Consider the following 18,850-nt stretch of genomic DNA (forward strand, 5'->3'; position numbering starts at 1 on the left):
AATTCGCAGATCTCCAAGAACGCGACGTCATCGCATCTGAAAACTCACTAAACATCTCCGCCGGACTTTGTTGAAAGCTGTGCAGTTAATTGGTACGTGGAAGCATTTTTTTCTTTCTTTCAGCATTTACGGAGGAGAATTGATTATGAAGGCCGCAAAGAGACAACTCTTTAGTGCGTAACTCGAAAGGATGCCGGCCCTTCCTCGGGTAGATCGTATAAAGACAGTCTACTCAGCTGCAAAAGCTCTTAATTATGGTTGGACATTTTCTGGTTTTCTGGAAGCGCCTCTATACAATGGAGTTTCAAGATGTATCCCTCAAATACACAGGTATGATTTCATTCGTGACGAATTAGTTATTTTCCTCCTCTTTTTTAATGCTTCGAATTATTCAAATATTACTTCGTAACTCAAACGATAATGGAGATGTAGGTTTAGGTTTTTGTTTTAGCGAACAACCTCTAAAATTCTAGTTTTCAATCCTAGCGATCATGAAAAGTAGTAGGGAAAGTGTTCCTAAGGGTTTTGAGATGTCTCATCGAACAAGAATTAAATAATTAAACAAATTACAGGAACTAATTTTGTCTAGCATGGTAATCAATTACTTTGTGTAGGTTAATGCATTCAATCAATCCTAAAAATCAATTAGAACAGTCGACACTTCACAGAAAGGTGAAGGTCCTCGTGACACCTGAAGGCTCCCGCCCGAGCTTTTTTCTGATGCTTTCTCTACATGTTTAGACGTAAACATAGCTAGAGCTAAAAGGTAATGTACATTTGGATTATTTGCTGTTTTTTGCAAAGTTGAATTCCTAGCTACTCAAAAGGCATGAATAAAACCACCTTTGCACTGGTTTTAATGTAAGCATACCCGAACCTTCTTTTTCCATGGAAACGGCGTTCACTTCCGAATAAGAGGGTTCTTTGTCTGTTTCAGAATATATTGTAGTACATGTTTGAACGTTTGAACGTTCAGACTGTTTATGGTGCTCGCTTCGCTCGCCTTCACCGATCAATAAAAATTAACAGTAGTGACACGTATAAAATTAGAATTGTTCTTTTTAAATCAATGCTTCCTTCAATTTTTTCCTCATAAAAATAGGGTAGATTTCATAGATGGAAGATTTCATAGTTTTCTCTCTAAATGTGTCAGTTCTACACTTGGAGAACACTCAAACTTGATCGTACATCTATATTTCTTTAGAGTCTCCACATTTTGGGAACATTATTTGAAGGGTTTTCTTTTTTCACACCAATTAGCAATGATGGGAAATATGTTAACATGAAATGACGTGCATATCATTTTCGTACTGATAAAGATAACGTTCTACGTCAGATTACGTTAACTGTTGGCTACTATTTAGACAGCCGTTAAATGCTTGCTTCCAACATCTGAAGAAAAGACGTTACCAAAGTGAGGCGCACGTGCAAGTAAATAGAGCTGAGGAGTCAAAGAGGTGAAACGCAACGTGCAGTGGCCATGGGTATGAACCACCACAACGTCGCATTTACTCTTAGCCAAATACACATGAACTAATTGCGCGACACTACTGCACAACGGCACACAACCTACATGCAACTGGATCCATCCCAACCCAATGTGCTTTGTGGCGCTGGTGCATCAGTTCGACGTCATAGGACCTGTCTCGCCCTATTTTATAGCTTTCCGGCGCTAGCGCATCAATTCCATGCCGTTTTGGAGTTTCGTGACTGACACACAAACGTGACAGAATAACCCTGCTATTATACAGCATGATGGTTTGTAAATTTGGAAGCAGACAGTCAGACACACGCACACACACACGCGCTCACGCGCACGCACGCGCACACGCACGCACGCACACGCACACACACAAACGGACTAAGCGCGCGTTATTATATAGCGTTATTATATAGCATGATAATGAAACTCCGGGGTCGCGTTCAAGTTGGATTGCAATCTGCTCGTGGTGGTCCTGCTTTAAAAGCATCATCCCACGAATCTGGGGAGGTGCGGATTTCAGGTGGAGAGTTCCTATACGGGGTCGTAGATTATGGAGAGGAGTTTGATTCGGGTGATTCCGTCCATTTCTTCCTAATTGCCGTAAGAAACGGTCCGGAGTTTTTTTTTTAACGGCAATTAGAAAGAAACAGACGGAATCACCCTTCTCTCCATAATCTACGACACCCTATAGAGATAACCCACCTGAAATCCGCACCACCCCAGCTTCGTGGGATGATGCCTTTAACTAAACGCAACCAGGCCTTCGAGTGTACGCATTGGGAATGCGCGAACTATATAACCTGCACAGTTTTATGGCGAAAGATTCCCATACATTTCAAAAGGGTGCTGTCGTCCAGTAAATCGCCAAATCCTATAACCTAAAAGGTCAACTGCCTGAAGGTAGCATGAAGTCTTTGACTACAACTACTCAAACTCTTCATATGTTGTAATGGTGCATATCCCTGTTTTCTTTTCATTCACATCCTTCATTATTTTAATAAACATTCGTTAACGTTTTTTAGTCGAATCAAGGAATCTGAAGAGATTATTGAATGAATGGTTACTTGAAGATAGTATGCCACGAACCTAACGTAAGGAGGGAATTCGCGGGATCACGCGATCCATGCGATCGGTCGAAGACCTGTGATGTCTTTTCACCAGCCTATTCAAGTAAAACCACTGAATAGGCTGCAAAACGGACTTGAACGTGTACATATGGTAGCGTTCTAACGTAACTCGTAATAACCAAAGTGGTTCTCACACCGTTTTTTACGACGATCAGGGAGGATGAGCGGAACCACCCTAACCCTTGAATCTACTACCCTAACTCTAGGTTTTCCCGCGGATTCCTTCACCACGTCATATTCGTGGTATGCTGCCTTTAAGTAAGTGTGACCACTTTCGGTAAATAGCGCAGCACTCCAGAATAAGCTTCCTCTCTTAGCCCGTCTACGCAACTCTCATAAACATTGAAATAGATATACGATGAATTATGCAAAGCGCTTCGTAGGCATACGTGCATAGTTTCTGACTCGCAAAGAAAGAAAGTAATAGCATTGCTACGAAATGGTAAGGAATGAAATGAAGTGTGCTTTCAAAAACTTGTGACAAGGTCTTGACAATAGCGATTTCTCTTATGTATCTGCGTTGGAGGAACGGGTAAATCTTTTGTCTGGGCTATTGAGAAGCAAGCACTTCCAGCAATTCTTACGGTCTAAATATTAGAAAAAAAAAAAGACAAGAAATGAATGGAAACGTGGTAATCATTTTCTCTGAACATGCGACATTACATCTCTGCAGTCACTTTACCAAGCGATTATCATGGATTTTTTTTTTCCCAGGAATCTCTCATGAACAGAAATAAATAGAGAAGAAGGAGTAAACAGTTAGCAGTAGGCAGGTAGCTTACTATCACTGTGAGTTTATGCGGCCATAGAGTAGCTGTGTACTGGCTTATTCATAGCATCTGATGATTCCGCTTCTTAACATTTTGTATCATTCAAAGTTTTATTTCTGTTTCGGCAACAGCACTAAGCTTCATGTCGTTTTGACCCGTCTGTACTTCCCTCATGTAACAGTGGGGTCATTTCCTTAGAACCAAGCTCACGCAACATTCAGTTGTATCAATTGGCATTTTTGCACAATCTATACAATTTTTCCCCGCTACACTGCACAACAACATCAGCAACGCTCGAGTCTCACGAAACAAGTAACCAACCAATGTCGAAAATGTTTTCAGTAGAAATTGTTGTTTTTTCTTCAATGAAACGTTGGACTTATCTCGCATTCTCTCCTATTACATATATAGATCATGTGTGCGTTCCATGTTTGCGATTTACTCCATACACCACCATCACTTGCATGAGAATTTCGTTTCTGTTACATGTTGTTGTGGGAATTTCTGTCTAGACCTGGGCGCGAAATATCGTTCTAGGAACGCTTAAATGTTGACAAATACAGATTTGCTGACTCCTTTATTTCTTCTGATATGAAGTCTACGGTGCGAACTTTGCACTGAATGCTTTTGCTGCGATTAATGTTAATTGTTTAAGAATCACATTCCGCTTTTGCAAGCAGAGTGAGGATAGTGTGGGAGTTCGGAATTTCATCGAAAATAAGCTACTAGATCTCGGTTGGTTTTTATCTCTTGTCTTCAATCCATTTATGCATATCCTTAGTGCTCAGTTTTTTCTTCACTCAGGGGAACAGTGGCCATCCGTTGTATTGTACACACAGCCTGTTCGCAACTCGATTCCTATTATTCGTGCAGAATATGGTAATGGAAGGATTGTGCAGTTGAATGCTAAGAATATGAGCATGTCTGACATTGAAAGAGATGTAATGCTGTTGTTTTCTCGAAGCGGTCAAGCACTAATGAAGTTGGAATCCCGCCAGAGTTCACCTACACCCTCTGTACAGGTCAGTTTATCTCTTCTTTTTTTACTATCATTATCGTGGTATTTGGCGAATATGGGATAAATGTACTTGGGGGGAGGGGGCACCCAGTGGCGCCCTTATTTCTCGAGGTAAATAATCAAATCCATCGAGGCCTTAAGGCCTAAGCTTAGAGGATCCATGACATGCAAACTAAAATTACTAAGAGAAAAAAAGTAAGTTAAAGGTATCACCCCATGAATCTGAGGTGGTGCAGATTTGAGTATTCTTATAAGGGATAGTAGATTATGGAGAGAAGGGTGATTCCGTCCATTTCTTTCTAATTGCCGTAAAAAAACGGCTCGGAAGATGCGGCGCCGCACAAGACTGAAGCGCTCCAGTCCAACTCCTTGTAGAACGCCAGAACGCCCGAAGCCCTATCTACCGGGCCGTTTTTTTTAACGGCAATTAGGAAGAAATGGACAGAATCACCCCCTCTCCATAATCTACTATCCCGTATACGAATACTCCACCTGAAATCCTTACCACCTGAGATTCGTGGAGTGATGCCTCTAAAGCCTCTGGAAATAAGAGAGCTACCGAGTGCACCCCTCCCCAACTACATTTTCCCCACGAATACTAAGCCCCACACTATGATACATACTATGCCTTGCTAGGGTGACAGCTATGAAGTGTGTAATTTGAGTTGGACATTTGACCCGTTTTTACTCCTTTCTCTATAACATGATGATTTTGTTCACCTCTGCTGCTTGCACCATTCCTATAAGACTGTGAGTTCAGTCTTCTTTACCTGGTCAGTCATGGTTTTTAATGTCTCAAATTCTTCTCATAGATGTGATGCACGTGTTTGCAAACTTTAAAGCTTCCCCCTTATTCAAAGATACACTGCACAGCCTCGTGTACAATTTTGCGTATTTCTGATAGAATGGCTCCACTACTTTTCTGCTATTCACCTACAGTAGACATACACTGCTTGCTTGTTTTCAGCAGGGTAACCATTTCGATTTTTTTTTTTCAAAACCAACACAGCTAAGACAGTGAAGACAACTCTTATGCCCGACAAATGTTCTAGAAAAGAAGATTCTATATTCATCAATGTTTGCATTTTACAAGAGAGGCCACATCCCTTTTCGCTAGAAATTTCAAGCGCAACATTTTGATTACTAATAGATACTAATATTTCTTTTAATCAACGTAGTGAATGCAGCAGCCCTATGGGATTATCTGCCTTGCGCCTGTTTTCGTTTTGAAAGAGTTCTGGTGGCGGTTTACTCTGCCAATGGTAATCCAACAACATGGAGAAACCGTTCTTCTATGTTGGTGTCCGAAATATTTTAATATTCTGATATCTGTTATATTTTGCTCAACTGAAAACAGTACCCAGGCCTAAAGTACTTAATAATCTGTATGCTGGGGGATTGTATAAAGTTCGTTTATTTTTTACTGCGTGTTCTCCCCTGCCTCACTCTTCAGCTACTTGCTACTTTATCGGGATTATTTTAAGCTTCTCCAGTTTTTCTTACGTCTGCGAATTTCCTACCATGAACGTTGTTTCGACAGGACAACTTATTCTGAGGACCATTGTGTTTTTGCAGTATTAGTGACATTTTTTATGAGTACCTTCTAATGTATCTATATATAATTCAAGGGCGAATGGACACCGATGACATGGTTGCCACCGGACATGAACGCAGCATCACTGCCAAATCCAGAGTTTTCGAAACATAAAACATGTAAGATGACAGCTACGGATTTCTTACTTGAAGAACAGAAACGACATGAAAGTTAGTAGTGCTGAATTGTTTGTTGTTGTTATATGTTTTGTTGATAGATTTATTTTCGTTTTTTCATCGTGCTTTCTTAGAAGATCATAGGATGAAGTAACGTTGGTCACTGCAATGAATAAAAGTGATCAGTTTCCATAGTATCATTAAATTCGTCCACCTGATTTGTCAACAGTGCACCATATGACGTTGCATTCGCTAGGACATCCTATAACTTAGGAAAAACTCAGTGTCGTATCTCTCATAAATTCCCAGCTAGTGGTATTTCAGCGTTTTCTTCTTCTGTTTCATTTATAGAATTTTGTAACATCTTCATAGCTATTTATTATATGCTGTCGATGTACAAACCACCGAAGCGACTACGCCTTGTTGTTTTCTTACAGCATGCACAACTGATATTCATTTTCTAGACCTGACAGGTTCACCTTGTTGGGTTGTAGTGCACCAGTCCGCATTCACATCTTGAGTATTCCTGGATGTGTGTTGTTATTTTCGAGACTGTTATAGTTTTCAAATTCCCCAATTTTCATCGAAGCAGGGACTTTCTCTAAGCTAAGCCATTAATTGGAAGTTAAAGGGATTACGACAATGATTGTAGATATAAGAAACTATTCAGTCCCCCACTCCAAATTTGTATAAATTATTTTCTGTTGTTTTTCGTGAATGTGATAGTGGTAGTAATACCTGATATTATGTTTTGGTTTGTTTGCTACTTCGTATGCGGTGGGCTAGTGCGCTGAGACTATCATCTTGATAGTTTAATGGCAAGAGTTCTGAAGGCTGTTATCTGATTAGAAGTGGTAAAGTCTGAGCGCTGGAAGCCTGTGGATTGTTTTTTTTTCTTTTTCAATTGTTTTAAGGAATTCGGGATGCCGATGTATCACGTGTCTCGCACAACAAGGATTATCAGATTCTGGAAAGCGCTTCCGCACATGTTGATAAAGGAGTATCCCGAACAGACCATCATGTTTGCAACATTCGGTGTAGCAGGGGTTATGATCGGTGCGTACAAACTCAACAAGTATGGAACTGAGGGAGTGAAGCCGTGGTACCGCGGTTACTACGACGTTGTTCGACCAAATGATCCTATTGCATTGAACTGGAGAAAGCCAGAGGAATATCCAGCTCCTTATCTTTCTGATGGGATCGAAACAGCATGCTAATTCTTCTTTATTGTAACAGTTCTATTAGATAGAATAAATAGTTCGAAGTGCGAATTTTGATGTATCAGATGGAGAGCCTTTTTCATTTTAAATATTGTCGTAGTGATCATCCCTTTAACCGCATTAGATCAGGCGGAGTGGTACTCACTGTATTATTACGAACAAAGAGGGAGACTTTGGCATATGTCCTCGAATGTTCGTCGCATGAGAAGGATGTAACGAATGTCACTGCACTGGACGTGAGTAAGCGGATTTTACATTGTCAAGTTTGGTTCTCGGTCATCGTGCTTAAAAATGGTCAAACAGAGCTTGCCTGGACTCTTTTTTCCAAAGATGTCTACAAATCAATTCTAAAGTTTGCGGAATCAACATGTCAGATTGTTTTCATTTTTATGTACTTCTTCCTTTCAATACTGCGTTCAGGTTATTGTAATATCTACATGTATTGTGTATACATCAATATAGGTAGCCACAGTTACTTATTAAATTGTCGCCGATTATCAAAGCTGATGAGCTACGCAGACAAATCAGATGTTAATGGTGTGTCAAATTCAGGATATGAAGAAGTAATTACTGTGTATGATAGTTGCCCATAACAACTTCTAGTCATTTTAAAACGAAATGAAGCCTGAGGCAGTTTGTGTAGGCGGTACCGCTCGAAGCAACGCAGTAGAGAGCTAGGTATGGTTCAACCTTCACTGCTGCAATCCGAGCGCAGCCGCTTACTTAACTGGACTGGGTGGTGCTACGCCCTCGGTGGAGAATCGTTTAATATGAAAGCAGGGCTGATAAGCTTCTTCTGGTTTTCCTCTTGTTCTTGGGTAGTTTCTCGTGTAATTTTGCGTCGGTGCACGAATTTATGGGGAAGTCCTTTTTTCATTAGTTGTCTTTTTTGGTGCTAATGTGCTTTTAAAGACATCACTCCACGAATCTGGAGTGGTACGAGCTTCAGGTGGGCTTTGGTAAAACGGGTCAAATGTCCAACTCAAATTACACACTTCATAGCTGTCACCCTAGCAAGGCATAGTATTTATCATAGTGTGGGGCTTAGTATTCGTGGGGAAAATGTAGTTGGGGAGGGGTGCACTCGGTAGCTCTCTTATTTCCAGAGGCTTTAAAGGCATCACTCCACGGATCTCAGGTGGTAAGGATTTCAGGTGGAGTATTCGTATACGAGATCGTAGATTATGGAGAGGGGGTGATTCCGTCCATTTCTTCCTAATTGCCGTAAAAAAAGCCCGGAAGATACGGTTTTGAGTGTTCCGGCGCGCTGTTGTCTACGAGGAGTTGTGTTGGAGCCTTGCGCACGCGCTGCATCTTCCGGGCCATTTTTTACGGCGATTAGGAAGAGATGAACGGATTTACTCCCTTCCCCACAAGCTACGACCTCGTATAGACATAACTCACCTGAAACCCGTACCACTCCAGATTCGTGGCGTGATGCCTTTAAGATTTTAATTTGCACGAGTTAGATGACATTTTCTTCTCATGCTATTGTGTTTGATTATATTTGCTTTATAGTATAGAAATCCGTTTCTGCCAGGGTAATGCTCCGTATTGCTGTCTCCTTTATGGTTTCGGTTTGTTGTGTTGGCACTACTGCCTCACTTTGTTCAAAATCGTCCAAAATGTACATCAAGCTCCGACCGGCCTACTGTGAAGAATTTCTAGATGATGGAAGCTCCTAGTTCCATCATTTAAAAATTCTTACCAGTGTTCTGCCTTGAAAGTGTTAGAGAAACAGCGACTACAGGACAATGCTGAATTAAATGCAGGCGTAGGCTGAAAACACCTGCCCGGTTACCTTGCTCCTTCATTAGTGGAATATCTATTCGATTTGCTTTCATGTCAGATAAACTACGCGCAAAAGTGTCAACTCCAAACTACGCTTTCTACACTATAAACCTGGATAGGAACCGAAACGAACTGCAGCGAGGATTGGTGCTACCAAGGGTTCAGTCATGATCCTACCCTCCACCGCGCCGTTTACCGTTAACACAACGGCACCGTGCTTCATTTCGTTTTAACCCTACTATATGTCAGGGTCGGAGTGAAATTTAGTATCTATGACGTCGCTACACTTGTCTGAGTCCACATTGTATAATCGTTTGTAGGAGAAGCGAGACTCGCTGTTATGTATTGGAACTAAAAGATGTCTGGTGATGATTCTTCGAATTTTGCACGGAACTAGTGCACCTTACTTTGGAAGTTAATGGTGTTAATATTATCCTTCACTGAATACTAAGAAAGAATGATTAAGAATTCAAGCGGATTTCAACTTTGTTAGTACTGTTTGTTTGTTTATAGAAAGCGTTCCGAAACCAGTGCAGCCTGCTGTCCACATTAGTCCTCCTGCGCTCGAACTAGTCCGCACTCTGTTCTCAGCCTCCCTATATGATGATGACGATGAGATGAGACTCTGCAGCGTCTGAACTCCTCCGCTGCCACATTTAAAAATCGCATCAAAATGCTCAATCATGTTCCCCTAAATGGATTGGCTTCTGCATAAAGCAACTGCATTGAATTATTTCAAATAATGTAAAACGCTTTTCAATGTTTACATTCCAAACAACGATGTCCGGCTTCTCTCTTCAAAGCAGCACCACTATTTCTTGCCCCAACAAAAATTTGACTAGCATATGTTTATCGCTTAGATACATTCCACATACTCATATGTAGAGAAGGATAGACGAAGAAAGCTCAGAAATATCAACATGAGAGAGACGGGACAGAAACGGAACGATAATGTAATCAATAGTGATCTTATATTACGAGTGTTGTGGATATGCCTGCGCATCCCATGTCGTCCAGCTAGAACTGTCTCTAGCAGGATCTTGTGCCCTCCAGTCTTGCTGCGAGGAATAGTCACCACTAGGAGGTACGTAACCAGGACCTGGTTCTGTGGTTGTGGGAATCCATGTTTCCTCATCGCCCGACAATATGTGATGAGTCGCAACAACAAATTCAAACTGATCATTGAACGGGTTCAAGAATTTGTAGGCGGAAATTGTACATGGCCGATAATCGGATGCAGAGCGAATTCGACAGTTTAACCGCATCTGTTGATCACGGCTGAAAGGTCACATTTGAAGTTAGCGTGAAATTACAAAAGTAAATTATGACTTACGTCATCATTGTTATGAAGGCGTCATGCAGCGACTGTTCATCTGAAGGGTGCACGATTTGCCACCAAAACCTTCCGATCAATTGGTCAGGGGTGAGTCCTAGCAGTTGGGAAAGTCGTGCATCAACAAACGTCATCTTACCATCTTCAGCGATACGCATGGATATCCTTGTCATTTCGGCCGGATCGCAAAGCGGCATTGATGCCACCTTAAAATTTTATTCCTAGTTACACGATCCCCTAATTCTATGGCGAACGCAAATTTCACCCACTTGAAGTCGGGCGATTGCAACGAGACACGACGACTGAGGTGCATCTATTCCAGAGGGAGGAGTATTTTTTATATATCCAGTGCAATGCATAACTACATAGTTGTGACCTGCAAAAATCGATACAAATGATACGAGCATTGTAGTTTTAATAAAGTCTAATGTCGGAATGGGTTTTCGACGCAACAGAAGCCGTCGTAAGAAAGAGCGTTCCGGGGTCGTCCGTTTACACTGATACAGGGAGAGATGAACAAAATCATCCTCTTCCCCACAATCTATGACTCCGTATAGGCATTACCAGCCTGAAACCCGTACCACCCCAGATTCGTGGGGTGATGCGTTTAATCAATGAATAAATTCATATTTGTTAATTCGGCTTCATGTAAGGGAAGTACGCCACATGGACCAATCTACTTAAATACGTCAAGAAAAGTTGCACGAACGTATTAATCACTAAGAGTTTATTGCACAGACCTTGGATGGTTGCTACTGTACCTAATGGCGGGTCGTTGGTGGGGCACCCTTACTTCTCGAAGCTCTTACTTTTTCTCTTAGTCACTCAAGTTTACATGTCATAGATTCTCTAAGACTGATGCTTAGGCCTTAGAGCCCCGATTGATTTGATTATCTACTTCGAGAAATAAGAGCGCCACTGAGTGCCGGCTTTACTAAAACTTCGGCGTCGAACAGTTTCACTGTATATGATGAGAACTTGTCATGGAGGAGAGGAGTGAATATGTCAATTAGCGTACATTAATTGTATAAATAGTAAGTATTGTAATCGACTTATTAGATCCTGCACCAGATATATAATGAAGTGCTCCGCAAAAATTAGCATAGGATCGAACAACAAGCTCAAGAACTTTCAAAACGCCTTAAACATCAAAATATTTATAATTAAATATCAAATTTAAAAATTAGCAATAGATAGAGACCGGTTTTGGCGTGCATAAATGCGACATTAGGAGACTAATCCCTTTCCAATTATGCGATTACCTCATCGACAATGAATGATATATGCATCTACAATAGCTTTCGTACTTCTATTCTTGAGATAAAATACTTGTTCTTTTTTCGCTAGGATGGTGACAATGTTCCATTTCTGAAGGTGTGTATGAGAAAGATAAGAGATCACGTCTACCGGTTACTCTCAAAATCAGATTCCTAATTATAGCATCGAGACTATGGAAAAGGACAAAAAAGACTAGAGTTCCTACTTCACAACTGGATAGATCCTTCTTTTAACGGTACCCTTTTCGTAAAGAGTGGTATATAGTACTACAATGTAATGGAGACGCAATAGTAAATGAAAATAAATGAATAAGTAGAGAAATAAATTATAAAGAAAGGTACGGAAATAATTAATAAAATGATAGATAACAATACACAAACAGGTAAAGGAACGACCTCCATGTTGAAATAGCGGCCTCCGATTCCTTAGTCGATGTAATGGCTCCAGAGGTCCAAGTCGCATACGGCATATAAACCCTCGTCTACACGTCATGTGAACACGCGAAGCAGCACCTTCGCGCTTAACAGTACCTTGAAAAAAGTATATTTTTACTGCACCTATTTGCCAAAATACAACTTTGTCTGTGAGAAACGGCTTCGCATTTTCTTAAATAACGACTCGGCGAAGAGTTGGGGATTCTTGACTATCAATGCGCGCAGCGATTGCTTCGCTCAGCGATAATGGCAGAGATGTTCGGCATACCTACCTGTTTTCAAGTCCAACACTTTGTTTATGGCAACTTCGCTTCCACATAGTTGGTCTCTAATCTTGTCCTGATCATCTGGGTGAATTAGTTCGTTTATAGTGTGATTCATCCAGTCCTCCTTAATTTGAATTTCTTAAATGAAAAGCAAAACTGAGGAAAAAGTTGAGGAAGTGGAAAAAAAGAACCTCCAGTTTGACCACATTACCTAAGAACCATCTGCTCTCTAAACAACATCTCTCCCGATCACTAACGTATACTTCGAACCTCCTCTACTTTTGCTAGAGTAGCGGTTACATTGCACAGACAAATATCTATTAGTGATATGATTACAACAAACAACCTTTACCTAGCAATGTCTTCCATTTTATGGAGGTTTATGGTAGGAATAATGAAGCAACAATACATCTAATGCCTTAGGCGAAGTTTTGGAAGGTAGAACATTTCGTTACGAACGTTTCTTGTCGATGATTATAGCCGCTGTTAGCAGAGATAAGGTCTGGTTAAAAATTTGCAATATTCGCACTGCTATCCATTGTATTTGCGACAAATCTACAACACACGTCTGTGCTGTAAGACACTCGGTTAAATTACAACTCAAGTTGACGCCAGCCAATAGATGCGCTTCAGTAAGACGTTTGAAGTCATACGTGAGTAGTTGAGAACCGCACCGCCTTCTATGCATAGCAGAACGTTTTCTTCGGACAAAATGTGCTTGAAATAGTGTTATCAAAATACCCAAACGAATCTACAGCTACCATAGAAGTAAAAACTTTCCTTAACATTTTGGGAATTAGCGATCAATTGGGAACGTTACACTGACAAGTCGTATGATCACGAAATTTTCTAATGAAGATAGCAAATTAAGTTTGATATATCTAGGAAAAGCGAAGAAGACATTAGAAAACCGAAGGGAAGCAAGAAATGCGACTAATGGCAGACTGCTATTACCAATCGGAACGTTTACCAAAAAGCAAAAGTACCAAAAAGCATCCACTACGTATGTATTTGATCAAATAAGAGATCCTTGGAAAGAAATGGAAGTGTAATCACCTGTTTCAAGTTCAACACAGGAGTTATGGAGTCCGCAACATAAAGAACTCGACCCGTGTTGCAACAAACAACGAACAGGAATCCATTAGCAGCCTCCAGAATGAGATGTTTCAGTTCTTGATCCGATAAAAAAGATGGTTTGTAGCCACTTTCATCCTGAATAATATCGAACATTAGCTTGAAAAACTGACTATGAACTCAAAAAGGGTAGCATCACTACCGCATTAATAATTACGTAATGAAAAAAAGCTAGTTCAAACGGAATAAAATTGATATTGTTGCACATACTTGGTTATTGTGTCCACGAATGGCCTTCATGTGAGAAACAGCCATTCGTAAAATTGTCAGTTTATCCGGTTTCCGCCCAAGCGCTGCACACTGGGGGACCATCTCAGCTAATTCATTGATGTAGTGTGTCATTTTGTTCCTTCGACGCCTCTCGATCTGAATTATTTAAAAGATGTGGGTGATTTGAAGACTACAGTACGAATACAAAAGCGTAGTTTGGATAGTTGCCCCTAAACTATAGCTAACGCTCATAAAAATGCAATACAACTAGAGATCTCGAACGCGCATCTTTGTACTAAGTCCAAGGAAAATATTTTATATTCTGGAACTGAAGAATAAGCAAACCTAAAGAAAAGCTTTTCTTTCAGAAAACTGAACAACTATGGAACAATAAGTTCAGCTGCTGCAAAGCCGGACCTATTTCTGCAACGCAAAGAATAAGAATCAATTTGATGCCAATTTTCACCCAATTTATTCCCGTTCTAACGGAACGATGGTTCACGTGAAGAGCTCAACTCCATCACAGGATTACATTTTTATTTCGTGATTAGCAGACTTCTTAGATTACTTGAATCATCCGTGAACTCAAATTTGGTAGTAATTATATATCTAGGAAACACAAACTGGAATAAGTATTGATCGAAGCATACTTCCGTTTAATGACATATGGAAAAGAAGTCTCCCGAATAAAATTCAATGTTTCCTAAACAAGGACAACCACTTCTCATTTCACAAGAACATTAAATCAAAGTCTTCACATCAAAGTGAAACATGGATAATCCATCTACGGTAGTTTTAAAGGGAAAATGACATTTAGGTTCCGTGTAGTTTCAACCGAAGGATGTTTTTAATATCAGTGAATTTCTCTGTGAGATGTAACAGTAACGTCAAGAAAGTAAACCATATGTGCGTGGAAGATAATAATCACCTCGCTGTGGTTTTCTCTAGCGTATCGCTCTTTGTTCTCGTTCAAGTCGTCCCCTCCATCTAATCGTGCATATTTACCAGCTGACATACCCATATCGTCATCGTCCATGCTGAAACTTGTTGATATATGATAAAATATGAGTTTCAAGTTTCAAAACAAAAAAAAAATTCAAAGTACGCCTTTTTACTGGTTTATTCCATGTTTACAGATGGCTGATAAGTGTTTAGTATATCTCGGTGAATGCACTAACGGGGCTGTGTCTTCAACTTTCATATGCAGAATGAGTGTGGTATAGTCAAAACGACATGAAGCAGGTTGCGCAATTGCGTACGCGGCTTCTCTCGAAGCGCTTTGGTGGGGCGTAGCTTCTAAGGCCGCGGTGAAATCGTTGTGGCACCACGAATCGCTGCAGTTTGCGACGGTCCCAACTCGGTTAAAACTACTGCCTCCACTCCGCCGTTTCGAGCGTATACGCAAATTCCCCCCACCTACACTCGTCATTCATGTCGTTTTGACCGGATTATAAAACTGTAGATAACCGCTTATTTACAAACGATATGAGGAATTATGTAGTTGACACAGCGATCAAAAAAAATATGGAAAGATTTTAAGGGTGCAGGTAGAGCACAGTTGAGTCTTTCTACAAATAACTCTGAAAGACTCGCAATCTTTGATGTTTTTGCGTGAAAGGAAATCACTGACAATGAAGATTTCGAAAGACCATTACTACATTAAGAAGGGGTATGCTTGGCTTGTAGGGAAGAAATAGGGGGCAAAAGACTCAATGATTCAATTTAGAAAGAAAAATATAGGAAAACCGCTACAAAGCTGAGCTCTTGAAAGATACATCAGGTTACAAAAAAGTCAGTTCTTTTCTTACGCATATGATGAACGAAACATGAACGAAAAACAAATCAAAAAGCGAACATTGACCAGGAAACCGTGCGAATAAGAAATGAGAGCGATACATGTAAACCTTTGAAATACAGAAATGGAACTGAACAAGTTACTAGAAATATGCAAGGCAAGGAAATATGCAAGGATATGAAACATATTTGTGCATGGTTTCTTCCACTTTAATATGGACGTCAAACAATGAATAGAAGTGGGTCCCTTCATTTGACGAGAAAGTTCTCTTTCGAGAGGATTACTCTCTCCTATTTCGGTTCCACAAGACCGCTTTTCCCTGAAGGATGAGAGTCCCCAAGTAAAAGGAATAAAAGGATGATTGAGCGAGATGGTAAAACACGATTTTCCAATTTTCTACATTTCGTTTCCTCGAGAGCTCGATGGTAGGGAACTGCTACTCTAAGTATATTTGAAACTTCAGTTCTTCGTTGTCTAACTTCACGTTGTACTAATTCAGAATGATATGAACATCACCACCAAATGATAAAGGTATTTTACATCAAATCGCGTAGAAAGTTAGCTAACTTTCACTTCGTTTACCGAGTTTCCGATGCCGTATCATTCTCCTGCACTAAATTATTGTTACCAGAAAGACTGCAAAAGAGATTTCCGAACATTACTGATATATACCAGCCAGCAATTTTAAACCGTACCCATGTAACGTAGCAGCAGTAACCTTCTCACTCATTCTTGTTTTACAAAGGAAAGACAGAAAATGAATGCCGTCCAAAATATGTTTGGTTTGAAAAACTCCTCAAAGAGAATAGGAAATCTGATGACTTCAGAAAAACCCGATTGGTTTCACACCGCAGTAGTATGTCTTCACTCAGTAATGCATTTTAAAAACGAAAGATAATGATTTTTTTTTGCCCACAATTGTAAATTAATGTTGCAGCTGTTTCTATTTTTTTTTCGAGATAGTGGAGAAATTACAGCAGGTTTCTTATTAGTTGCTACAAGTGTGAAGAGAAGAGACAGAACGACATCGAAATCAAAAGTGAGCATTAATCTGCATCCACGTAATCTGGCTGTACAAATTGAAGAGTTGAACATGGATGCGTTCGATACACAGCATACAGCTTTTCAAAAATTTTCCCCTTTGGGCATCATTCAGTTGCCTTCTGTTAATGTATGCCGTATAATTCATAAGCTGGTGATTCCGCTTATTACGAGAATATTTGTCTTTATTATTCTAGCATTAGATATTACGTGTGGTGTTGCAACTGTTCTGACGTCACAACACCTTTTTCGCTTTCTTATACAGTAACTTACTCCATTTTCAAACATACTCTTGTTTTCTTTACGTAGCTGCCCAGTGTCAACACATCAACCATCCAACTTCACTTCTAATCATTCCCTAATTATTTCTTACGTGCATGGTGGTGGATGTAGCGCAGTGGTAACAGGTTCCGTTGCCGTCGGGAGATGGTTAGAAACCCTACCCCCAAGACTAACCAAGACTTTCGGCTGACTCCTGCTAAGTCGTTATATAGGCCCAAAAGTTTTACTTTTTTTAAAGTTTTAGTCAACCCCAAAAGTTTTATCCTTTATCTTTACGTGCACAAGAAAAACAAGTGCTTGCATCGTCAACTTGGAGAGGGTTACAAAAACATGAAAAATCCACATTCTTAACAAGTGCTACAAAACATCTTCCTAACCACTCCACTTAATCATTTCCTTATCTTATTTTTTTTTCAGTGGAAAAACATTTTTTCAAAGAAGGGTTTCAAAGAAGAGTATCGTGAATGAGGTCGGAACCACAACTCCAACTACTTCATCTACGGTCGCGCGCCTTCGCAGTGTATGCAAACACAGCAAAAGGGGCCTTGTGGACAGTGACATTGATCTTACTTCTTGCGCTCGCCTTTGTCTCCACGATTCCCTTCTATTTTTCGCATGAACTGTAACAACCAGTTGATGGATATGGATGAATGTTTGGTAGGAATAAATAGAAGGGAAGAACAAAAAAAAAAATGGAACGAGTAACAATTACCCAACTAGTGTACAGTGAAAATGACAATAAAATGTAGAGAGAAATATTGGTTTTTGTAGTTCGAGGCTTATCATTTCACTTCGGACTATTTTATTTTTAGTAGGATTTTAAAAAAAAAAAAAAAAAAAAAAAAAAAAAAAAAAAAAAAAAAAAAAAGAAAAAATGCTACCAGTTTTTTTTCTGAACTTTAAGTTAACGCCTCACTTACTTTCTTTTCAAAGAAAATCACAAGAACAGGGGTTCTTTATTCGAACACATGACTACAGCTGACCGGTTGTCAAATCGTGGCAAGACACAGGATTAGATCATATTATTGAAGAAAAGAAAGGGGTTTTGATGTATTCAACAAGCTCAGAGAGAGAGAGCAAGCTGCTAAAAAAAAGTATGGTGTAGCAAAACTCAATACTGCAAACCAACATTATCCTGATCAAACGCAATCACAAAGTGTTCGTAAAAATACATAATCACGTCTCAACGAATCTTTTGAATAAGAATTACAGTGCCAACCTCGTCATGCAAATTACTTGCTCCATTCTGGGTGTAGAAAAAGCATAAATGCACAAATCAGTTATTAGGCAGAACCCTTCTCGTAGGAAAGAAAAACTGTCACTTATCTCTTGATGCATTTTTCAAGGCATTCTTTGGTTCTGATGATGCTATGTGAAGACTCATTGTTTTTTTCGCTCCTATTTTGGCATGCCTGCCCTATGCCTATCTAATCGTAAGCAATTTGTCATGAATGTAGATAAAAACAAATAAATATGATGTATTTGTTAACTTATAGGTCGTCACAGCACAACTGACGTAATGTTTGCATCTAGCAGCCGACAAAGAACCCAGAAAAGCATGCTCACCGGCCTCGAGATGCAGTGACCATCTCAGCTGGTGTTTCCTTAATCCTACGGATAAGTGGTGACACTCAAAAGGCACTTCATTACAAGAACAGAAATCACGTGGTGTCAGTTAGTTAATCCCACCCAAGCATGTTAGATAATATAGCTGGGAAGAAAATAAGGAGGACACCGCTCACCGTACAGTTATTACATTTTTATGAAGAAATGAAACAAGAAGCCGTCGTGAAACATACGAATAAAGCGACTAAGAGTTGTCAGAACTATTCGCGAGTAAAAAAATTTACGAGAGCAACAAACAATCTGAAGAAAAAATCAAAGAGAAACTGATTAGATCGATTACCTTCCTGGATGCCAAGGATCGATGAAAGCGGCGTCTTGCGCCATGGCAAGTT

The 18,850-nt window shown here is 40.0% G+C and overlaps 2 protein-coding genes across 4 annotated transcripts; one reads left to right on the forward strand and one right to left on the reverse strand.

Annotated features, from left to right (window-relative positions):
- Positions 1-190: 190 nt before the first annotated feature.
- Positions 191-9,757, forward strand: RB195_006573 (uncharacterized protein; the record flags this gene model as incomplete). 3 transcript variants are annotated; one of them, XM_064179734.1, is made up of 7 exons in its annotated part: positions 191-330; positions 4,036-4,115; positions 4,185-4,402; positions 6,027-6,162; positions 7,023-7,164; positions 7,453-7,568; positions 9,633-9,757. In XM_064179734.1, the coding sequence occupies 7 exons, from the start codon at positions 191-193 to the stop codon at positions 9,755-9,757; spliced, it is 957 nt and encodes a 318-aa protein (XP_064036666.1). The 3 variants fall into 3 exon arrangements, with proteins under 3 accessions (XP_064036666.1, XP_013307764.2, XP_064036667.1); XM_013452310.2 differs by lacking the exons at positions 7,023-7,164; positions 7,453-7,568; positions 9,633-9,757 and having other exon boundaries at positions 6,027-6,167; XM_064179733.1 differs by lacking the exons at positions 191-330; positions 4,036-4,115; positions 4,185-4,402; ... (1 more) ...; positions 7,453-7,568; positions 9,633-9,757 and having other exon boundaries at positions 7,032-7,325.
- A 336-nt stretch (positions 9,758-10,093) lies between these two features.
- Positions 10,094-18,842, reverse strand: RB195_006574 (uncharacterized protein; the record flags this gene model as incomplete). Its single annotated transcript, XM_064179735.1, has 9 exons — positions 10,094-10,397; positions 10,453-10,658; positions 10,722-10,828; positions 12,126-12,260; positions 12,437-12,554; positions 13,487-13,642; positions 13,775-13,930; positions 14,703-14,811; positions 18,799-18,842. 9 exons carry the CDS (start codon positions 18,840-18,842, stop codon positions 10,094-10,096), a joined length of 1,335 nt encoding a protein of 444 aa, XP_064036668.1.
- Positions 18,843-18,850: the final 8 nt, after the last annotated feature.

The sequence above is a fragment of the Necator americanus genome, chromosome I, assembly GCF_031761385.1.
Source record: "Necator americanus strain Aroian chromosome I, whole genome shotgun sequence".
In the NCBI taxonomy this organism is placed as follows: domain Eukaryota; kingdom Metazoa; phylum Nematoda; class Chromadorea; order Rhabditida; family Ancylostomatidae; genus Necator; species Necator americanus.